General features: G+C 40.9%; 1 protein-coding gene across 2 annotated transcripts in view; it reads right to left on the bottom strand.

The window, feature by feature from the left end:
• CHMP5 (charged multivesicular body protein 5) overlaps positions 1 to 20832 on the bottom strand; it is a 34037-nt gene extending 13205 nt beyond the window's left edge. The window contains exons 1-3 of one of the 2 annotated variants that reach the window (XM_075212880.1): positions 20585 to 20832; positions 17771 to 17875; positions 772 to 818 (exon numbers count right to left, since the gene is read on the bottom strand). In XM_075212880.1, coding sequence (XP_075068981.1) covers positions 772 to 818; positions 17771 to 17875; positions 20585 to 20653 — 221 coding nt within the window. In that variant the 5' untranslated portion in view covers positions 20654 to 20832. Of the gene's footprint in view, positions 1 to 771; positions 819 to 17770; positions 17876 to 20320; positions 20435 to 20584 lie in introns of those variants that run through there. The other variant, XM_075212881.1, reaches the window with a different exon arrangement.
• Positions 20833 to 23422: the final 2590 nt, after the last annotated feature.

Raw genomic sequence — 23422 nt, 5'->3', positions numbered from 1 at the left:
TTTACATTTGAAGTTGCCTGTGGCTGGAAGAGTATAGCACTTCTGTCCAAGGTCCACATTCGTAAGCTGACTGACAATGCAGCTAGCAACACAGGATTTTAAAGGCTAGTGCTAATATATTGTTAATTGCATGTACTAGACAGTAACACCACTATAAAAGCACATTTTGAAGCACTGGAAGCAACCTCTGCAGGATATGTTCCTCCTAGACTATCGGAAATCAAGTATTAAATTAATTAGTGGGATCAGGAGCAATGATACTGGGCACTGTGAGTATCATTAATGTGAAGGGGCTCTACTGAGATAAGTGGTAGGCACGGGGAAGATCAGATGTAATGTATGCTGCTCACTAAAAGTAGATGGTTTTGAAAATAAAGAAAGGGCTGTCAAAACAGATTATAGTTTGAATGTGGCGTTATGGTAACCTACAACTCTCCTCAAGATATGGAGAGACAACAGTGTATTTAGTAAATTGCTTTTAGGAAATGTGTTATACTAACTAAATCTAAATGGTAAGTGTTTATTTAATGGAGCACTAAAAAGACCTATAACATGACTACTCCACAGACTGTTTGTTCACAGACATGAGACAAAGTCAGAGGTAAATGGGTGTGCATACTAATGCTCCTTTCACTTGAGCTGATTCACAACATCTAATTTTAAAAGACTACACGTTTCACAGCTTGAGGAAAGTCAAACCATTAAAAACCCCTCTAAATTCAGTATGGTGTCACTTATAATTGATATTGTTAACCTATAAACATTACTCACATTCTTTTCTGCTTCAGAACTCGCATCGCTTTTTGCTTGACCATATTCTGAAAAAGAACAGAAAGTTTTAATTAAAAAGACAAAAAGTGCATGTCTTTTATTAACCACCTATACACAAATCTAATTTAATAGCACACAATGCTCTAATACAGACCTTTCACTTTGGATGAGAGTATGAGTCACTGGACATTCAGTGCATATCATAATTCTAAATAGCTAATGCTACACCACAGAAAAACATAATTAAAGCATGATGCAAACAAAAGCAAAAGGGGAAAATGTGCTGCTACAACTTCAATGTCACATGTCAAAAACTTTAAAAAAAAAATGAACAAATAATTTACACAAAACACAATTTTGTAGAACATTTTCCATTTGTTCTGAGAGCGAATGACACTGTACCACAAAAACTATTCTAGTTGTGTAATTTTTGTGCAATAAACACAAATATTGTGAATTCATTAAAAAAAATGTTTATAAAACAGATTCCACTATAAAAGTGCTGTTAGCAGATACTTCGTTCATGTGACCCCCAGCTGCACTGTTGCTATCAGTTATTCAACCCTGGTTTACATTCAACTAAACAAGATTACTTATAATAGTATAAGGCAGGAAAACAAGTCTTTAGACAAAAACAAAATAACACAAATTATATAGATAATCTATAAAAAAAGACATGACCTATTTTCAATAGTAAGAAGGACGGTAGTCGAATGTATATGATTTTAACAGCTTTGTAGTGTTATCCGAAGCATAGTTGCGAGTGTAGGGACTCGCAAAAATAAGGTCCCTTGATATTGGGTTGAAAGTTTAAGTCTGTTGATGAAAATATGAATACAATCGGTCGAATCTAAATCAGATTGTTCACCTGTAAGTGTCAGTTTATCAGTTATGAGCTCATCAGCCGGAGAGAATTAAATACACTGCAAGTTCTGTGTGTACAATTAGCTCTGCTTTATTAGCTACAAGTCCATAGCTATATAGCACAAAATCACGTATTACAGAAAACTACGCCCCAAAAGGTTTTAACCACTCATTCTTCCTTTACACAGATTTTGCTACATTCTCACATTTTCACACAGGAATACTCCCCAGGGGGAGTTGGTTTATCTCCTCTCTGCCACATCCAAGGTCATGGGCATAGTTTCTTGCAAACAATGAATAACTCCTACAAGCTAGCTGTATCTAATCTGTCTTTAAGCTATAAGAGAACAAAATGGCTATAAGGCAACAAGATGGCGTCAGCTTAGCTAAATAACATTTCTCACATCATATTTTCATGTTTCTATATATATTTGCAGATTTGCAATTTAGTAAGAATAAGCACTGATGATAACTGTGTGTTTGTTAAGAATGTAAATAGACCCTGATTGCGTTTCCCTTGTTAGATATGGGTTGACACAAGATCACAATTGTTATTCTATTTTAGTGGCAGATGACATACCTGGGCAAATCCCAGGATTTAGCTAAAGAATTACTGCTGGTGCCTAACTTTCGGAAGTCATTTTATTTTTCTCCATAAATGCAAATTTTCCTCAAGGATCGTGTTGACTAGGTTTATCTGTTAAACTCCAGAATTCTACATTTCTACATTTTACTATTTGACTATTTTTGACAATTACTAGGCTTAACCCTTTTTGTGGGCCTGTTTTATCTTCTTAACCTAATAAATAAATCAACTGTATCACCTTTTATCTAATCCTTAAGGATGAATGGTGACTGTTTGCTGGCGACACCCAGCTATAAGCCCTTTTGAGGAACACAGAGGACGTGAAAAAAAGCAACAAAACCCTTGTCAATCGTTCTTCTATGTATATGCAAAAATAAAACGTTAAAAAGAAAAAAGGAACAAAACCCTTATCTCTTGAAGGCCAGGACAGCACATTTGTTGATTGGTTTCGTTTCATGAAGTGTACCAGCACATCTTGTTTCTCCTCATTACATTGAATGATATACCCAATGTACCAGATGTTATCATACACTGCTGCTATGTATGTTCCAGGTTGCAGACCACTTTTGTCTACATTTTTGGTGACTCTGGTCATAGTGACACTAACTCTGGTTCCTGCTATCTTTATGTCATCTGATGACAATCGATATATATGTAGCTCACCATTGCTAATAGGCCGAAATCTGTGATGAGAACGTGTTCCTGCGAGTCTTTGCTGTTGTTTCCAGACGGCTATGCAGCTTGGTTTTGCAGTCTTGTATTTTGTTTTGTGACACGTAAAAAAAACTTTATGCCACGCACATTAACATTTTCATTTGCCCAGCTATACAGGTCCAAAGGTGTCAAAATGTGATGGGTTTCCACTGCTTGCAGACTGGTGCGTGTGGCTAGACGTTTAACTGTCCCTCCAATGCCATCACACAGACTCTTACTGTGAGAGGTGGCAAAAAAAAGTCCATTCTGCTTGATAGCTGAAGTCATCCTAATGGAAGCATAAGTTTAAAAAGATTTTGCAGTTCTTGTATTGTGCACTAGCACCATCACCAAAGTAGTAAACATACTCCAATTTTTTTAATAGTTTCGCTAAGTGTTTCTTAACTACTGTAATGAAGGCATGCAGTTATGGGTACATGGTCACAGGTATCGCTAGTAACGCACAGGCTCCCACAGTTTAAAGTGTCACAATCATCTTGCCTAAAATATACAACAAATGGGTGGAGTGTTGTTTGTGAAGTGTCCCAGTGGAATCCTTGAATTGCATCCTGACACACGAATGAATAATTTTCTGCAAAATCTAGTAATACAATAGCTTCAGTTTCTGGGAGAATGGTTTCCTTCAGCTGGCGTAGGTATTCAGCCTGCGACTTTGCTATATACAGATGGACTGTTGCATCATCAACAGCACTGCAGTCAAATAGAGCTCCTGCTTTTATACAGTTAGTGATACAGTGAAAACAATAGAGATGATTTGACATTTTTCCATAGGTTCAGGCTTCAGGACAGTCCAGCAAATCATTGACCAGTTCAAACAATGCCCTCCAAGGGCATTGCCCTCCAATGCCCTCCAGGGGTGGGTGGGGGTCAGCTCTCCAACAAATGCATACTAATATTCCCGCCGAAAGTTGGTTCAAATTTGTCTATTTGCATTACACACACACACAATATCATTTTGATCATTTATTCCCTATAATCCATATGTATGCGCAAGGTGTGATCTCTTAGGCGATTGAACCAGATGTCGCAGGATAAATTGGGGATTAGAATGATACTAGACATGATACAGTCAGGTCTATAAATATTGGGACATCGACACAATTCTCATATTTTGGACTCTATACACCAACACAATGGATTTGAAATGAAACTAACAAGATGTTCTTTAACTGCAGACTTTCAGCTTTAATTTGAGGGTATTTACATCCAAATCAGATGAACGGTGTAGGAATTACAACGGTTTCTATATGTGCCTCCCACTTTTTAAGGGACCAAAAGTAATGGGACAATCGACTCCAAAGCTATTTCGTGGACATTTGTAAGCTATTCCCTCGTTATTTCATCGTCAATTAAGCATGTAAGAGGTCTGGAGTTGATTCTAGGTGTGACATTTGCATTTGAAATCTGTTGCTGTCGACTCTCAATATGAGATCCAAAGAGCTGTCACTATCAGTGAAGCAAGCCATCATTAGGCTGAAAAATTAAAACAAACCCATCAGAAAGATAGCAAAAACATTAGGTGTGGCCAAATCAACTGTTTGGAACATTCTTAAAAAGAAAGAACGCACCGGAGAGCTCAGCAACACCAAAAGACCGGGAAGACCATGGAAAACAACTGTGGTGGATGACAGAAGAACTTTTTCCCTGGTGAAGAAAAATCCCTTCACAACAGTTGGCCAAATCAAGAACACTCTCCAGGAGGTAAATGTATATGTGTCAAAGTCAACAATCAAGAGAAGACTTGACAAGAGTGAATATAGAGGGTTCACAACAAGATGTAAACCATTTGTGAGCCACAAAAACAGGAAGACCAGATTAGAGTTTGGCAAACAACATCTAAAAAAGCCATTACAGTTCTGGAACAACATCCTATGGACAGATGAGACAAAGATCAACTTGTACTAGAGTGATGGGAAAAGAAGAGTATGGAGAAGGAAAGGAACTGCTCATAATCCAAAACATACCAACTCATCAGTGAAGCATGGTGGTGGTAGTGTCATGGCGTGGGCATGTATGGCTGCAAATGGAACTGGTTCTCTTGTATTTATTGATGATGTGACTGCTGACCAAAGCAGCAGGATGAATTCTGAAGTGTTTCGGGCAATATTATCTGCTCATATTCAGTCAAATGCTTCAGAACTCATTGGACAGCGCCTCACAGTGCAGATGGACAATGACCCGAAGCATACTGCAAAAGCAACCAAAGAGTTTTTTTAAGGCTAACAAGTGGAATGTTATGCAATGGCAAAGTCAATCACCTGACCTGAATCCAATTGAGCATGCATTTTACCTGATGAAAACAAAACTGAAGGGAAAATGCCCCAAGAACAAGCAGGAACTGAAGACATTTGCAGTAGAGGCCTGGCAGAGCATCACCAGGGATGAAACCCAGCGTCTGGTGATGTCTATGCGTTCCAGACTTCAGGCTGTAATTGACTGCAAAGGATTTGCAACAAAGTATTAAAAAGTGAAAGTTTGATGTAGGATTGTTTAGTTTGTCCCATTACTTTTGGTCCCTTAAAAAGTGGGAGGCACAGATAGAAACCGTTGTAATTCCTACACCGTTCACCTAATTTGGATGTAAATTCCCTCAAATTAAAGCTGAAAGTATGCAGTTAAAGCACATCTTGTTTGTTTCATTTCAAATCCATTGTGTTGGTGTATAGAGCCCAAAATATGAGAATTGTGTCGATGTCCCAATATTTATGGACCTGACTGTATGTTTCCTGTATCCTGAACCTTAGATCTCACTAAAGTGTATTTAACATTATAATATTTAACTATAAACTCTGCTACATTTCTTTATAAATGAGTATGTGTTGGAACTATTTTTAAGGTGAACTTATTACAAGTGAATGTGTAAATGTATATGTGTGTAATTTATCGTGCGATTGCGTCATAACACGTGGCGTCAAAAATAGCAACTTCATTATTTTTTTTCTCCACTATGAAACAGAGTACCCTGCTGATATTTTTACGGTAGCAATGTATACCTTTTTTAAACCCCCCCCCCACCACAAAAAATGGGATCCCTTCCAGTCGGGGTCCCTCAGGGCTCTGTCCTTGGACCCTTACTATTCTCAATATACACCTCTTCTCTGGGTGCACTCATCAGCTCCTTCGGCCTCAAGTACCACCTTTATGCTGATGACACTCAACTCTACCTTTCCTCTCCTGATCTCTCTCCCTCCCTTCTCTCCAGGGTATCCGCATGCCTCTCTGCCATCTTCTCCTGGATGTCCTCTAGATTTCTTAAACTCAATCTTGCTAAAACTAAACTCATTGTCTTTCCTCCCTCTCGTACCTCCTTCCCCTCTGACCTCTCTATCAATGTTGACAACTCATCTATCTCCCCTGTTCCCCAACTCCGCTGCCTAGGTGTCATCCTCGACTCCTCTCTCTCTCCTTTGCCCCTCACATTCACTCTCTCGCCAAATCCTGCCGTTTCCAGCTTCGCAACATTGCCCGCATTCGGCCCTTCCTCTCCCAGGATGCCACCAAATCTCTCGTCCACTCTCTGATCATCTCCCGCTTGGACTACTGCAACCTTCTCCTTATCGGCCTCCCCCTCTCTAATCTCGCTCCCCTTAGATCTGTACTTAACGCCGCTGCTAGACTTATTTTCCTCTCTCGCCGTTCCACCTCTGTCTCCCCACTCTACCAAGCCCTTCACTGGCTCCCCTTCCCCTACAGAATCCTTTTCAAGCTCCTTACTCTGACTTACAAGGCCCTCGCCAACTCCACTGCTCCCTACATCTTTAACCTTATCTCTATTCACACTCCCTCCCGCCCACTGCGATCGTCCAATGATCGTCGCCTCTCTTCCCCTCTGATTACCTCCTCTCACGCACGTATCCAAGACTTCTTCCGCGCGCTCCCCTCCATTGGAACAAGCTTCCCCGCTCCATCAGAACTTCCCCTAATCTGTCCTCTTTCAAACGAACATTAAAAACCCACCTTTTCCTTAAAGCCTTCCAGTCTCATGCCTAAACTCCCACCGGTCGGCTACCTCTCTTTCTCATCCCTTCTTCCCTTCTCCCCCTTCCTCGACTCCGTCTCCCCGTCTCATCCATGTGTCTGTCTGTCTTCCCCTCCCTTTAGATTGTTCGCTCCTTTGAGCAGGGCTCTCCTACCTCCTGTTTCCATCACTTTTAACTGCGCTCTCCAGCTACTCTGCTCATCTCCTCTCGGTCCCTCTGCCCTCTGTCTCCTCTCGCTTCTCTCCGCTCCCCTCAGTGACTCTCAACCTGTCATCTGTGCCCACCCTCTTGGGCCATAGTTACCTGCCTATACTCACTTTTCCCCTCCCTCCCTCTCTTTCATGCTGTGCCTGAGCCCCCAGCGTTATAGTGCTTACTGTTACTTGTACTGTGCTGTTTCACCTTGTACTGTGCCATTGTTTGTCCCTGTACGGCACTACGGATACTTTGTGGCACCCTATAAATAAAAATTAATAATAATAATAATCCCTAATTATGATTGAACCTAGCGTTTTTAATTCTATTCGAAAAACGTGCTTTTTTGCCGTAACGCAAAACATGAGGCAGATAAAGTAATTTGGTTTGGATTTTTGGAGGGAGAGTTACCTTAGGGGTCCAAATTTTGTGGCGATTCCTTAATAAACACCCGTTATACTTCACATAAACTGGATAAAGAAGCCATGATTAGTAAATTATTTAATACATTGAAAAATCAATATTTAATCCACTGTCAGACATTCGAGATATTTGGCAGAAATGGTTGTTTTGACATCCTCTCTTAACTTAAAAAATTTCAAACAAATCTGAGATGGGTGGTGAACATTTCATTTTTTTTGGGGTGATCTGATGTGGAATGACCTGGTGGTCAGGTACATATAAAACACCTATCTTCTGCCTAAACCAACACTGTTTTGGGCATGCAATCAGGTGGCACAGATAGCATGTTGAATAAGTAGCTGCAGTTTTGCAAGGATTGATTTTTTTTAATTAAAAATTTCAACAAAAATAAATCCCAAATCACTTTTTCAAAAATAAAATAGACTACATACAACATCAAGGGGTAAAATGAACCAATAGGAACGAAATTTCACATGGGCATAACACCCAATTCTCCTTCAATTCCTCCACAAAAACTAGTGCATCACTTCACAAATGAGAATAATTATATACATCAAAGAAACTTGACATACTCCAACAAAAAACTCTGCATTTCAATAACCCCGTCACCAATCTATAATACCACCCCACACACCCTTTACAGTCAGGAAATGAAAACAAACTTTAAATGTATGTAAACCTTACTAAAAAAAAAATGATTTCCACAAAATCTATCAGTGGAAGAGCAGGATAGATAGCGAAGAATCGCGAAACTGTTAGATGTTAGCTACCACTTAAGGATGTCTCAACTTCCGCCATAGACTACCCCAGCTCGCAGCATCCATTCTGGTGGTTTAGTTGTCCAAACCGATGCATTCACTATAGGGCGGTTTGCGGCTGTGATTCAAAATGTATGGCGGATTAAAAAAGCTAAGCCGCTGACGGTTGTGTATGAGCCGGTTTGCTTATAACCGCCATTAAAACCATCATCCAAAACACAGGACATGACAGTTTTAATACCGGTTTCTGAATTGCTCCATAGCTCACACATGCTGTTTGAACTATTTTGCCATTCAGAACGTAAGAGAAAGCACCATTGACATTTAAATTATTTGGCCAATCATTATTTATTGATTTAGGGGCAAAATAAATGTAATAACTTATAAGGGAAAAAAATGTCATTATATTAAGGGGATAAAATTATTTAATTATTATATTATTCGGGCACTATGTAATGCCAAAATGTGCAACATAAATAATTAAATCCACCATTACCAATCTGGTAATATTATTATATATCCACATTTCCCACATAATACTATAATAGTGTCCCCTTAAAAAAAATATATAAAAAAAAATAAAAAATAAGTTAATATTAATTTTGCCCCTTAATTAACAAATAATTTAAATGGCAATGGTGCTTTCTCTTATGTTCTGAATGGCAAAATAGCTCAAATAAAAAAATTTGACCAAACCGGCCTTTAGTAAATCTAGCCCCATGTGTAAAATCTAACAACTGTGCTAATTAAAAACACAACTGTCATTTTTCAAATAGCTCTGTACCACCAAGTAGATTGTGTTAAAAAAAACAGGGAATGTGATGGATTTCACCTAGCTGTAATGCTCTCACAGTATTTGGAATGCTATCATAAACGACATATCCTCAGGAAAGTCCAAACAGGATACGTCATGTTGCAATGACATCTCTTAGTTTTTCGAACAGGTTGTCATCGGTATGCCTCTTAGTGAAGCCGCTGATACACAGAGTAGCCCGCCTCGGAATAATCTGGCATTGTTGGTGAACCCAGAGGGCTGTCCTAGTCATATAATCTTTAGTTTGCCCAGTTTTGCTTGTCCACATATCTTTGGGTAAAATGGCATTTTGTGGCCCAATAATTACATATTATGGCACCTTCTGTTAGAGGTGAGCAATTGCTTTTCTAGTAAAATGGTGTTGTGATGAAATTTGGTAACAGGGACACAGGACCTCAATTAACTGTCTAAAACCAGCTGCATTAATTGAGGATTTGGGAAGCAGATCTTATACTAGCATAGTCACCATGGCGTCTGATCGGCTTTGCAACTGGGTGACAGCTTTCATACTTGCTCCCTATTGCAAAGGATTGTTTAACAGTCAATTGTTGTAAACTACTAGAAGTCTTCTTCTTGGTCTACTTCTTGGTTGAAGATCCACCCCTAGCAGCAGCAGTAGCCGGACTAACGCTCAAGAATTCTACAGAGTAATCCTGGATATGGGAGAGGTCAACTAGTCTTAGCAACTTGGATGCAGGACTAACTCCAATCACTAGTGAGGATATTGATGAGGCAGGTGTTGTCGGTGTGGCTTTACAAACTCTACAAATGGCTAGACAACTATTGTCAGGATTGGGTAAAAATAAATGCACACATAAGAGGTGGATTTGCTGGTCTTATGCCCAGGCATGACAATGGAATTATTCTTCTCACTTAAGAACTGCTTCCACTGGTGCAGGATTTACACAAACATCATCCTCCCCAACATCCTCATTAGCGCCATCGTCCGCTACACAAATATCATCCTCATCCTGTTGCGAACACAAAATGGTATCCTACATTAGTGTATCGCTGACTACATTAAGAGGCACACCGCTGACAACCTGTTTGAAAAACTAAGGGATGTAATTGCAATATGACTTATCACAAATGACATATCCTCAGGAGAGTCCAAGTGGCATAACACCACCAATATTGTGAGAGCATTACAGCAGGGAGAATTCCATCACATTCCCTGTTTTACTCACACAATCAACTTGATGATACCAAGCTTTTTAAAAAATGACAGCGACATGCAAGAGATGCTGTCTGTGTCTAGACAGAATTCAAGTAATTTTCGGCATTCTGCAACAGCATGGAGGAGTTTGCAGCTGCTGCAAAAAGAATCAAATTTAAGGTGGAATGTACTTTAGTCCAGCGCAGTGGAGAACACGTTCCGTGTTGTGCAAGGTGTTGAAACCACTCCAAGTAGTCATCTGTGAAGCGAGTTCAGACACTGTTAGCGGAGTCAAGTGATTCCCCTAATTAGACTTTTGAAAAAGCAGCTAGAGAAATTGAAGGAGATGAAACTAAGCAATTCCACTATCTATGTATGACTTGTAGATCAAGTACTTTATTTGCTTCACCAGGATACGAGAGTTATCAACATCTTGAAATCAGATCACTACATTTTGGCAACTGTGCACGATACTAGGTTTAAGAGCTATGTCTTCTCTTTCTTTCCTGTTGACTCAGATCTCAGCAGAAGTAATGAGCTGCTGGTCAGCAAGCTGACAGCTCAAGTAGCACATGACAACGACTAATCCTCCCTAAGTTTCTTTGGCAACTGCTACTAAGAAAAAACTTAGCTTTCCCAAGACACCCAAATAGTGATGCAGATGAGTCAGCACAACATTTTGACATTTGGTCTGGTCTAAAAGAATTGCCCGAAAATCATGACAGCTGTCGTAAAATGAACTACAAATTCCACGGGGAAGGCCATTACTGGCAATTACATCAAAGTACAGAGACTTCTGTAATGGTGGATTCCAGCGGGGATAAATTAGTATTGTGTGAGGATGATGCACACACTGATGAGGGTGAATATGAGGACAGTGAAGATTGCAGGTGCTGAGAGAAGACAGCTAGCGGATGCTGGTATGCTTGCTAATATTTTGGGTAGAATGGCATGTTGGCAATTTAATAAAGGTGAAAGTTTGCTGTAGAAAAACATTAGAGAGGTGTTTTTTTCTTTAAAAAGGTACAAGCTTTTTTTTTTTTTTTACATTTTTGTTTCCCTCACTTAAAACCACTGCGCACTTGAACATAGGCTTTAGCATATAACGTAGAGGGATTAGTATCATGACAGACTGGAGTGACAAGAACAATGGGACTGAAGACTGGAGAGTGACAAGAACAATGTGACTGAAGACTGGAGAGTGACAAGAACAATGTGACTGGAGATTGAAAAAAGGCACTGCCACCTCTCCTATTTCTAGATGAGCTATGGCACAGTACAATGTGACTGCAGATTTTGAAGAACACAGACAGCCCTAATATTTCTATTTCAGCAATGACAATTAGCAATGGACCTCTCCTTTTTCTGTGTGAGCTATGTAAAGTAACTGGCATGTATGATGTATTACAACCCCTTAATCTAATCCATACCTGAACTGCACTTTTTTAGCCATGTTGTTATCAGGAAGTATCAGTGATGTAACTATAACATCTCCTTGGAAAAGTACTTCAGGGGTTAAATTCCACCTCCACAGGGAACACTGAGGAGTTAAGTGAATTAAGATATCATTGTTATTTCTGTTTGCTCCCTATTGTCCACTAGTGAGCTCTACAGCCAGCCAGGAGCCTGACCCAGCAGGGGTCACCTGAGGGAAGACACCTGGAGAGGTAGGGGAGGGGGCTGGATATTGTAAGCAGCCCACCAATCGAGACAATTTGCAACTCCATTGGACAGACAGATCCCAAAGTGGGATTAGGAGGTTATAAAAGAGGCTACCCTGGGAGCTGGAAGTGTGTGACTAACTTTAGGCCAAGAGGCGATGCTCTGCCAGACATGCGCTGTGGAACATATCTCACTGGATTTATTTGAACGGATTTCCTCCTTTGTTGGACCTGCTATCATTACGGGGCCGTGCTGCATTTAATCCTGTTCTGCAGAATAATTCATCCTTCTATTTTTCCCCTAATACCGTGTCTGAGTGATTTGGGAAGCACATATCTTCACAAGCTATAACTCCGTAAAATGTCACTGGAGACTTAAGAAAACTGCCACCCCTCCTCTTTCTGTTTTAGATATGAAGCTGTTCAACTGCACTAAAGACTGCCAAGAACCGTGCTACCCCTTCTGTGTCTCTCTGTGAAATGGCGCTGGATCGCCGTGAAGAGCAAAACTTACATAATCCGAAACTAGTGAGCCGACGGTGCGACAATGACATTTTGCCTCATTTTCACTTCCAAGGGCGCGCGAAAGTACCGAGCAGGCTCAGTACTTGGATCAGCGAAGTTCGGGTGGGCTTGGTTCTCAGAGAACAGATCATCTTTAGTCAAGAGCCTTATTAAAATCTAGATAAGCTAACATTTACAGCCCCTCATTAATCTATTACTTTAGTTACCCAGTCAAAAAGTCAATAAGAGTTGATTAACATTATCTCCCCACAATAAATTCATGCTGTTTAGGATCCTGTAAGTTACTGGATTTTAGATATTCTAAAACTCTTTCTTTGAAGAGTGTTTCCAACACTTTCCCTACTACTGATGTAAGACTCACTGGTCTGTAATTGCTTGTCTCTTCCTTCCTTACACTTCTGTGCAGTGGGACTACATTTGCTCTTTTCCAGTTCCTCTGAAATTACTCCTGTAGCCAATGACTGGTTGAAAAATTCTGTTAATGGTGTTACCAGTACCCATTTAAGCTCTTAGTATCCTTGGATGTATCCCATCTGACCCCACTGATTTATCCACTTTCAGTTGTGAGAGTTCTGTTAGGACATTCTTGTCTGTAAATGTACTTGTATATAACTCATTTTTATGAATATACTTGCAACTTAACTGTGGCCCTTTCCCCTCTCTTTCTGTAATGAACACAGAGTAAAAATAATTATTGAGATGATCTGCTATTACCGTGTTTTCCTCAACAAGACTCTCACTCTATCTCTGGTCTTATTAATCCTCCTTCTGTTTTTCTGCTTTGACTTATATACATAAATGTTTTGCCCCGTTTACCTACTGACTGGGCAATTTTCTTTTCAGCTTGTGCCTTTGCACATCGGATTACCTTCTTATCCTACTTCTGTCTAACAAGATACACTTCTTTGTTTTCATTATTCTGAATCTGCTTATATTTCCTAAAGGCCATATTTCTTGCTTTCACAATGCTTGTTACTTCTTTTTCAAACCACATTGGCTTCCTTATCCTTGTGCTTTTCCTAACCCTTTTGATACAAAGGTCTGTTGCTTTTAATATTGCGTTTTTTAATTTTCCCAACTCTCCTACATGCCTTTCAAGTTCCTCCACTATGCCAAAGAGACTCTTACACATTTTCCACATCTCTACAAAGTCAGCTTTCCTAAAATCTAATACCTTTTTGTTTTTGTGTGGCGAGTCGGTCTCTGTCTTTATACTAAACCATACTGTGTGATGGTCACTGGATCCTAGGTTCTTATCCACATTTACATCAGATATTCCCTCACCATTAAGTCTAATATTGCGTCTTTGCGAGTGGGCTCCCTCATGCTCAGACATGCTCAGAATGTCCCTACTTCTAGGGGTACTTGCCAAAGACCCCTCCCAGTTCGCATCCAGTAGATTAAAGTCTCCCATTATTATTACCTCTCCTTTTAATGCCATTTTAGTGATGTCCTGTCCAGTTCCTCTTCCTGATCTGGTGGTCTATCGATCACCCGAGTATGAAAAATAACTTTGTCCCCTGTTTCTATGGTCACCCAAAGGGCTTTAAATTTTTCTTCAATAATTTGAATTAAAGTAGTATTTATGTTTCTTTTCATATACATTGCTACCCCTCCTCTGATTCTTCCTACACGGTCCTTCAGAAAAAAATAAAAAAATTATATCCCGTTATAGCCGTGTCCCAGTCATGATTTTTATTGCACCATGACTCCGTAATAGCCACAATATCCAGATCACCTCTTATTATCACACTGCGTTCTGGGATTTAATTTCCTAAGCCCCTAGCATTTGCACACATTGCTCTAAGAGTTTTTTGTTTGTGCACCTCATATTCTCATAAATTCCAGTACTACAGAAGTCTGTCTCTATTTTACTTTATATTTTCTCTAAACCTCAATGCAATATACTGAATGGTTAATTCAGAGGAGTAAATATACAGAGTTAAGCTTTTACACATAAATATGTTAATATGTCAGAAGGGAAAATAAAAGAGAGTAGAAATAGATAAATGTACACGTATATTTGTTTATGTGAATGAACTAACTTCATAAAAATAGAAGGGCATAAAAAAATGGCTAAATACATTTTTATCCACTTTTTATTTTCTTTGTATTATATAATGGGGAACAAAAACAATTTGATCATTGTTTCATACCACAATATACCTGTATCAGTTCGATAGAAGCCTCAACATTACTACTCTGTGCTATAGGATGACCCAGATATTTCCTCTATCTAAACTATCTATAGCTTCCTCCCATTATGACACTGCCACATGAAGCCCTTACACAAAATTGAACCAGTCAGTCTCCCACATGACCAGTTCATCTTCTGAAAGATGCTGCACTGATGAGAACTCAAGCACTTGATTAGCTCCAGGATTTGTATCCCTGCCCACTTCAAACCATAGACCCCATGGATGACCAGGTGATGAAGGCTAAAATGTGAAAAGGTGCTCTCAAACTAGGCAAAAACACATACTGTATATATTTATTCCTATATGCTCCAAAGAAAGCAAAAAAGTGTAAGATTCAACAGGATTGCATAAGTAATTAAAAAGGTATTTCTGAGGCACCATATGCGGCCTTAAATCTGACATTTGGCTTGGAATCTTTGGAAAATCTTAATATTAAATATTTTAAAATAATTGTTTGGGTTTTTTTCGTACTACATTTGTCAATATTACATGATTCTTTTCCTTGTTCTAATCAGTCAATTCATTTCACACTCTCCAAGATGCAACAGTATTCCTACAGTATTGTCTATAGTCTAGGTCAGTGGTTCCCAAACTTTTGCAGTTCGCGGCACCCTTAGAGTCTCCAAATTTTTTCAAGGCACCCCTCCAAAATAATTACTGAGCAGTCCTGTTTTAGAAGTAGTTGGGTCAAAATTGTAATAAGTATTTAGGTCAGGACAGAAATACTTATTTAGTTGTATGCAAAAATGGCCCCTCTGCATCCAGACACTCTGCCCTCTCTCACACTGCCCCCTCTGCCCTCTGTCACGCTGTCCCCCCTCCTCTGCCCTCTCTCACAATGTCCCCCTCCTCTGCCCTCTCACGCTGTGTCCCCCTCCACTACACCTCACGCTGTGTCCCCCTCCACTGCCCCTCACGCCGTGTCCCCCTCCACTGCCCCTCACGCCGTGTCCCCCTCCACTGCCCCTCACGCCGTGTCCCCCACCACTGCCCCTCACGCCGTGTCCCCCTCCACTGCCCCTCACGCCGTGTCCCCCACCACTGCCCCTCACGCCGTGTCCCCCTCCACTGCCCCACTCCTCTGCTCTCTGTCCCCATCCTCTGCCCCTCTGTCCCCATCCTCTGCTCCCCTCTTTTGTCCCGCTGTCACCAACCTCTGTCCCACTGTCACCATCCTCTGCTCTCCTCCTCTGTCACCAACCTCTGTCACCATCCTCTGCTCTCCTCCTCTGTCCCGCTGTCACCATCCTCTGTCACCAACCTCTGTCCCACTGTCACCATCCTCTGCCCCGCTGTCACCATCCTCTGCCCCCCTGTCACCATCCTCTGCCCCCCTGTCACCATCCTCTGCCCCCCTGTCACCATCCTCTGCCCCCCTGTCACCATCCTCTGCCCCCCTGTCACCATCCTCTGCTCTCCTCCTGTCCCACTGTCACCATCCTCTGCTGTCCTCTGTCACCATCCTCTGCTCTCCTCCTCTGCCCCGCTGTCACCATCCTCTGCTCTCCTCCTCTGTCCCGCTGTCACCATCCTCTGTCACCAACCGCTGTCCCACTGTCACCATCCTCTGCTCTCCTCCTCTGCCCCGCTGTCACCATCCTCTGCCCGCTGTCACCATCCTCTGTCCCCCTCTCACCATCCTCTGTCCCCCTCCTCTGCCACGATCCCTCTCGCTCTGCCCCGCGCCAGCCATAAAAAAAAAAAAAACACAGAAACTTACCAATCCGTCGGGCGCCGGGACCCAGCAGCCTCCTCTCTCCTGCAGCTTGTTACTGACGTCGATATTCAGTGACAAGAGGCAGGTGAGAGGAGGATGCTGGGTCCCGGGCGCCGCCGGATTGGTAAGTTGTTTTTTTTTCTCTTCCAGGCCATGGCGGGATGCAGAGGGGGCACAGAGAGTGTGGCGATGATGCAGAGGGGGCACAGAGAGTGTGGCGATGATGCAGAGGGGGCACAGAGAGTGTGGCGATGATGCAGAGGGGGCACAGAGAGTGTGGCGATGATGCAGAGGGGGCACAGAGAGTGTGGCGATGATGCAGAGGGGGCACAGAGAGTGTGGCGATGATGCAGAGGGGGCACAGAGAGTGTGGCGATGATGCAGAGGGGGCACAGAGAGTGTGGCGATGATGCAGAGGGGGCACAGAGAGTGTGGCGATGATGCAGAGGGGGCACAGAGAGTGTGGCGATGATGCAGGGGGGGCACAGAGAGTGTGGCGATGATGCAGGGGGGGCACAGAGGGAGTTAGCTGTAAATTATTCTTTGACAGAAATACAATTGAAAAAAAAATATATACAAATATTATTTTCCCTTGGATTTATGTGCATTTTTGCATACAACTAAATAAGTATTTCTGTCCTTACCTAAATACTTATTATGTTTTTTGACCCAGCTACTTATAAAATGGGACTGCTTGGTAATTATTTTGGAGGGGTAACTTGAAAAAATTATGGAGACTGGTCTATAATATAAGCAACATAATGTTTTACAGTTAGAATTAGACAATTCACTGAATGAGAAATACTGTAGAAATGGAAAAAGAAATGACTGTATATGTGATGGCCTTTTACACACCTATAGCAATTTGCTTCCCCTTTATGCTGACATACTTCAAAACTATGTTAAACACACACATCTCCGTTTGAAAAAATAAGTGTGGTTATAGCATACTTCCAGTAGGCGACGTCCAGAAGAGGGTCGTGGCTAGAAGGTGGGAGGGGGCGGGTCCCTGGAATTGCATCATTTTGCCCCCCATCCGAAAAATCGGCATTTTACTCGTGGGGGCGGGGCCAAAATGAAAAAAAAAATCCAGGTGAATCACCCACTTTTAGCATGGGAATTCGCGGAATGCGGGAGAAATGCCAGCTCTCCCGGGAGTCCGGGAGAGTGCCCCAAATTTCGGGAGTCTCCCAGACTTTCCGGAAGAGTTGGCAAGTATGGGTTATAGTTACACTATAGTTGTACTGAACAGTATAATTTCAGGACGGAGTTCTCATTACATAAAACTGTTAACTCATTCTGAGAAAGAATTGCTAGGAAACTTTGCTTGTGATAAAAATCATGATCTCCTGAATGTAAATTGCTACATAACATGTTGGTGCTTTGTAAATAAAAAATAATAATATACCTTGGAGGGACCTTCTCTCATTTTCTTCATCTGGTCCTTGTATTTTACCAGTTCTGCATCAAGCCGTGCAATTTTCTTGTCAATTGACTCTGCTCTGCTGTCAACCTTTGTGAAGAAGCAATGCTGTTTTTTAGCAAACTGGTTATGGTTATGTTTAAAATATTTATTTAAACACAAATATAAACAAACAATGATATTAAAAGTGTTGTCTAGTTTCAGAAACTAGACAACATGAATGTTGTAAACAAACTTCATTTTGTGAATGTTAGTGAGGATGGATTAAGTCCATGAACACTACAGGGAAAATTAGAGCTGTTTAGTGTTTCAAATAACTATGTCATGTATTTACAAATGTTAGTCTATGCATCCTAGCCAGTTTGGACCAACAATGCACTCTTGCCATCAGTCATAAAGGGTTTTTACACAAAAAAATACTGCACTGTTGGTTTGAGGTCAAATGCTGAATTGACCCCGGACACAGAAGTTGAAATTTTTTGTTCATCTGTGGCTTTTGTATATCGATTGTTGCGGGTTTGTTAAATAAGTGTTAAATTGTAATGGTTTACATAAATAGGTACTACGAAACTAGGTGAATGAGATACTGTGAAATTAATAGGAAAGAAAACATGAACATCTGTTTATACAATGCTTTTATTGTATTATATTATAAAGCATGAGTCTAAAATGGACACAGTAAAGCAATCAGTTATGTACAAAGAACCAATCAAAGGCAAGAAAGGTATACTAGATATCCCAACCGTGCTGCATGCCTTCTTTGTGTGCAACTGTATCCATAAGACTCTTTGTGAAAAGAACAGCAAGCTCTGCTGGCAACTACATTTCTCGCTTTTTCATCATGCCTCTTTTGGAGTGTCCTTGGCTGGGACAAGTAAGGGAAAGCTCCTTCTCTTACAACTGGACCACTACCTGATTCTACTTGGATGTTGGACAGTTTGTGGGGGAGCATCATCTGGAGAGTTAAACCAGACTTATGGAAGCCTAATACTATCCACAATCTCATCAAAGATAAGGACATTATGAATTCTGTTCCAGGGCTCCCTGCAGCCACAGCAAAGTATGTTTGGGAGAATGTGGCCACTAAGAGGCCTGGTGCATTGTCAGCAGAGAAACATTGCATCACATCATTTGCACAATGCACATGAACTGTTGCATGCCATGGAACATGAACGCAGAGACAGAGTGCCCAGAAATTGTCTTTCATACCACTCGGTAGTTTAAGAATTACTTACTGGCACCCACACATATGGGGCAATCCAGGATGCCTTGGACCTTATGTGTTAAGGATGTTTTCTGACTTGCCAGGAATCACCTTATTTCGAAAAAGCAGATGTCTATCCAGGACTGTCACAGGCTGATCCACAACCTACTAAGAGACTATTCAATCATGGATAGTCCTGATGAAGCTTTGGGCCTGTGATTCTGCCTCTTTTCCCATATCACACTGGTTGAAGTTTGTTGATTGTCTTGCCTTATTTATGTAGCCTCCCATTTTATATGTCGGTCTATCAATAAAGCTTTGAGCCTGTGAATACCCTCCCTTACCCCCGTCACCTACCTCCACCTCCCCATTGCTTGTTGAAACTTGTTAAAGTGATGCATAGTGTACAATCTCATATCTTGTAATATAAAGAAAGTCAGATTTATGTTTCACAATGTATTATCCTACAGCTGCACTGCAATGTAGTACACTTTAGGGGGTATTCAATTGTCGGCGGGATTGCCGAAAAACCTGCGGTCCGCGCACGATTACCGATATTACGGTAATCGTGCGCGGAAAAACATGTAATACGGTAATTTACTCACTGGATTTCAGCTCGCAGCTCCCTGAGCCGCAAGGTGAAATCCAGCTAGAAATTACCATATTACATGTGTTAGTTTTTCTGCGGCGGGATTTTTGGCGATCCCGCCAACGATTGAACATGCCCCTTTAAATGTGTTTTTTTTGTATATTGTGCCCAGCAGGTACACAGTTTCACACACTTCTAGGTTGGGAGCACAACACTTGATGGCCCTGGTGAGCCATCAATTGAGTGTTCATTAGGAAGACATGTATTATATTAAATAATGCACCTTGTAATGTAAATTATTATAGATATTATGTAGATATTATAGAAGTCACCTTGGTCACACTGGAAAAATTAGAAAATATAACGCGTAATAGAGGACTAAAAACCTTTCAATCATTAGGTGGCTAAGTTAATTGTATACATTACTTATGTTTGAATAGTTTTAAACCCAGCTGGATAAACTAATGGTATAGGTACACTGAATTTCTAAATAGAATATGCAGGCAAGATGAACAGACCTGAAAGAGATCAATATTTAGTGATTCACCAAAAAGGGATCGGGTCACCTGAGAGCAGGAGTTATAGTCATAAGACCCAAACAAAGCTCATCAGGAAGCAGTAGCACTGGAGCGGGTTTCTGTACTAAATAGTAACCCTGGGAGGCCAGCCGCCCAGAAAACAGGACAAACAGGAAGAGGTGACTAACTCGTGACATCAATTAACAATGTATATAACATATTACCTTGCGTAAAAAATAAACCGAACATGGACATCAATATAGGAAGAGCTAGCGATATATGCAGGGGCGAAGCTGGTATTGTTGTGGAGACAGCGGAAGGTCTCTTATGATGAGTGATAGAAGCAGACGTGAGAACATGTTTAGTGACAAACCCTAGATCACCTCAGATGACATATACCAGCCGCTGTGTAGGAGGGGGGAGTACTGAGCTTTAAGCGTCTATCAGGTGTCATTTCCCCTGCTCCTATTGTCTGTGCTGCCACTTACATTTCCGATACAGTCCGTCAAGTTCGGCGCAGGCCCTTTTGGTTTAGACTTCCCAAAGATCCTGTTCATGTTGTACGGTGACCGGGTGAGAAACAGTCTAATGTTACGTATCTTGTCGCCTTGTGATCTGACACCGAACCCGGAAACAATCAGGAAACTGCACTGACTATTGCCGGCCCAGTGACGTCATAACAGCTCACAACCCAACCTCAGTCACTGAGCGGCCTCCTTAACGTCACATCAAGGTGTTTCCGCCTCTCTGGCCTATAATACACAGCACTAGGGGGATAAGATAGTATTATTTGTTATGTTTTCCATTCCTCTATTTCATGCGCCATTGTAGTGAAGCCAACATCACAGGCTGATTTCCCTACCAGTTTATGTATCAATGTGTATATTTCATTTTTAATGTATAATTATTTTTATTTTTTAAAGTGAGAACGGTATCCTGAGAAGGGTGATCACATAATTGCCAGCTATTCCTATTTTCCAGGGATAGCTTAAGCATAGGGTATTCTCGCTGTTCCCAAGGCGCAAAATGTGAGAAATGTATAATACAAATAAACCTTTATAGAATATTGTTATAAAAACAGTGATACAGTAAATGATAAAATTGAATTAATGAATACTATAGGTCTGGCCGGAACCAAAAACAAAAACCAAAAATAGCATCCTACATGTAAACAACTCTACAATGGTTATATTCAAAACCAAATGGCAGAGGTGATCCCCTAGGATATTGAATTTAGGTTCTCACAAATCCATTAAAGCGCTCCAACTAGAATACCAGAGTAGACACAGGGATATCTTAAGTGGAAACATAGGCTCACTTAGGCTTTCCAGCTATGGTAATGGAGTAAACACAAGGATATCCTGGATAAGGCAGAACAGGTGCGTGTGTTTATCTAACAGGTGACTCCTCAATTAGATCAAGACCTAGGCCTTGATTTACTAAACCGGGTTTGAAAAAGTGGAGATGTTGCCTATAGCAACCAATCAAATTCTAGCTATCAATTATTTACTGCAGTCTACAAAATGACAGCTAGAATCTGATTGGTTGCTATAGGCAACATCTTCACTTTTTCAAACCGGCAGTTAAGTAAATATACCCCCTGGTGTCAATATCTATATCTTATATGATGCACATAACAGCCAGATATCGAGTGCAACTTGTTAGTGGTCAACACAGTCTGATGACTTCAAAGAAATGTCTATCCTTATGGATAAATAACATCCCTTTATAATCCAGTTCATGCCAGATAAATGTTCAAGTATACAAGTGTAGGTATATTATATCTGCAGTATCCAACAAATTCCCAGGTTGAATAGTCAAACGATATCTCAAAGACCATATAAGAGATCAGTAATAGAATGCCATGTAATGTAGGTAATAAAAAAACTTACATGGCTATACATGTCCAGATGTTCAAGGAAACTTTAGACGCTCAAAGCTAGGTTTCAGGAATCATTCCTCCTTACCACCCCTGGAGCAGGGGGCGGTTGTATCTGAAGGTGCTGTATAGAAAAGAAGCTTCCACGTCTCCTCTGTGGTGGCACATGCGCAGAACAGTACAGGTGTTCTCATTAGTTTCCGGATGTGCGGCTCTCTTTTTTACCCGACAAGTGGGACACATTGATGTTCAGTGTGGTAAACAGGAGTCGTGCAATCTTTCCTCCTCCTATAATGGTGAATGGTAGTGATAACAGTAGTGGTCTGACAGTAATAAATCCTCCAACCCTTTTCTCCCCTCACAATGGGGCTTCCTCGGGGAGTAGTAAATGTGCAATATGAAAGACACCTACCAGCGGGGTCCATTTAAACACCATAATCACGCCCACTGATGATCTTATTGGTTCTTCACAAAGTGAGAGTGTAATAACAGTGGTGTTAGTCATAAATAACATATTAGGATAAATACTACTATATTAATGTTCTACCCTAGAGCTCTATTGTTTGATAGAACTGAACTTCATAGGTTAATGCAATTAATCCATAACTTTGTGCAAATATATGTAAATAAAGGGCGAGCTCATCTCCACATAGGTCTAAATAAATATGAGTAGATGGGTATGTATAAAAACATGGTCTCTAATATAGGGAATAATGAATGTATTGGTAAACCCGTAATTGGGTAAGGTCAGAAAAAAGGAGAAGAAGCAGAGATGTAAAGCATCAACAGTAATCCCTCACTCATTCTAAAAGGTCACCTATCCAACAGTAAATCTAACATAATCCTAAATGTATACACAAGGAAATAGAAGGGCAAACAGAGGGGGAGAACTAATGTGTGTAAACCTGTTTCTAATTAAGGCCCATAGGGGTCAGGGAATCTAAATTAAAAATCCATTTTGCTTCTTCTTTAGAGATAGTGGCCAGAAAGTCCCCACCTCTCCACTGCTTAGTTACCTTTCGGATACCTACGAATTTAAGTAAGGCAGGGTTATAATTATGCTCTTTTGAAAAACGGGCAGATACACTGTGCGCCTGATACTCCCTCCTGATGTTACGCATGTGTTCTGTAACCCTTACACTCAGGCTTCTTATAATCCGGCCCACATATTGGAAGCCACACGGGAACTCCAGCAAATAGACCACTCCGGAGGTGTCACATGATAGTCGCTCTCTGATGTTAAACTGAGTACCAGTAATTTTAGAATGGAATTCAGTAACAGGTTTCCTAGAATTCTGTTTCATGGTTTTGCAGGCCTGACATTTATTGCAATAGTAAAAGCCATTTATCTGTTTACCTAGCCATGTCTCAACTTTCTCGGTGGTATTAGTGGGTACATAGCTGTTGGTCAAGATGTCTTTCAAATTAGCTGCCTTCAAATTATACA

This window comes from Mixophyes fleayi, chromosome 5 (assembly GCF_038048845.1).
Source record: "Mixophyes fleayi isolate aMixFle1 chromosome 5, aMixFle1.hap1, whole genome shotgun sequence".
NCBI classification, from domain to species: Eukaryota; Metazoa; Chordata; class Amphibia; order Anura; family Limnodynastidae; genus Mixophyes; species Mixophyes fleayi.
This window is presented reverse-complemented; position numbering and strand designations above follow the sequence as displayed.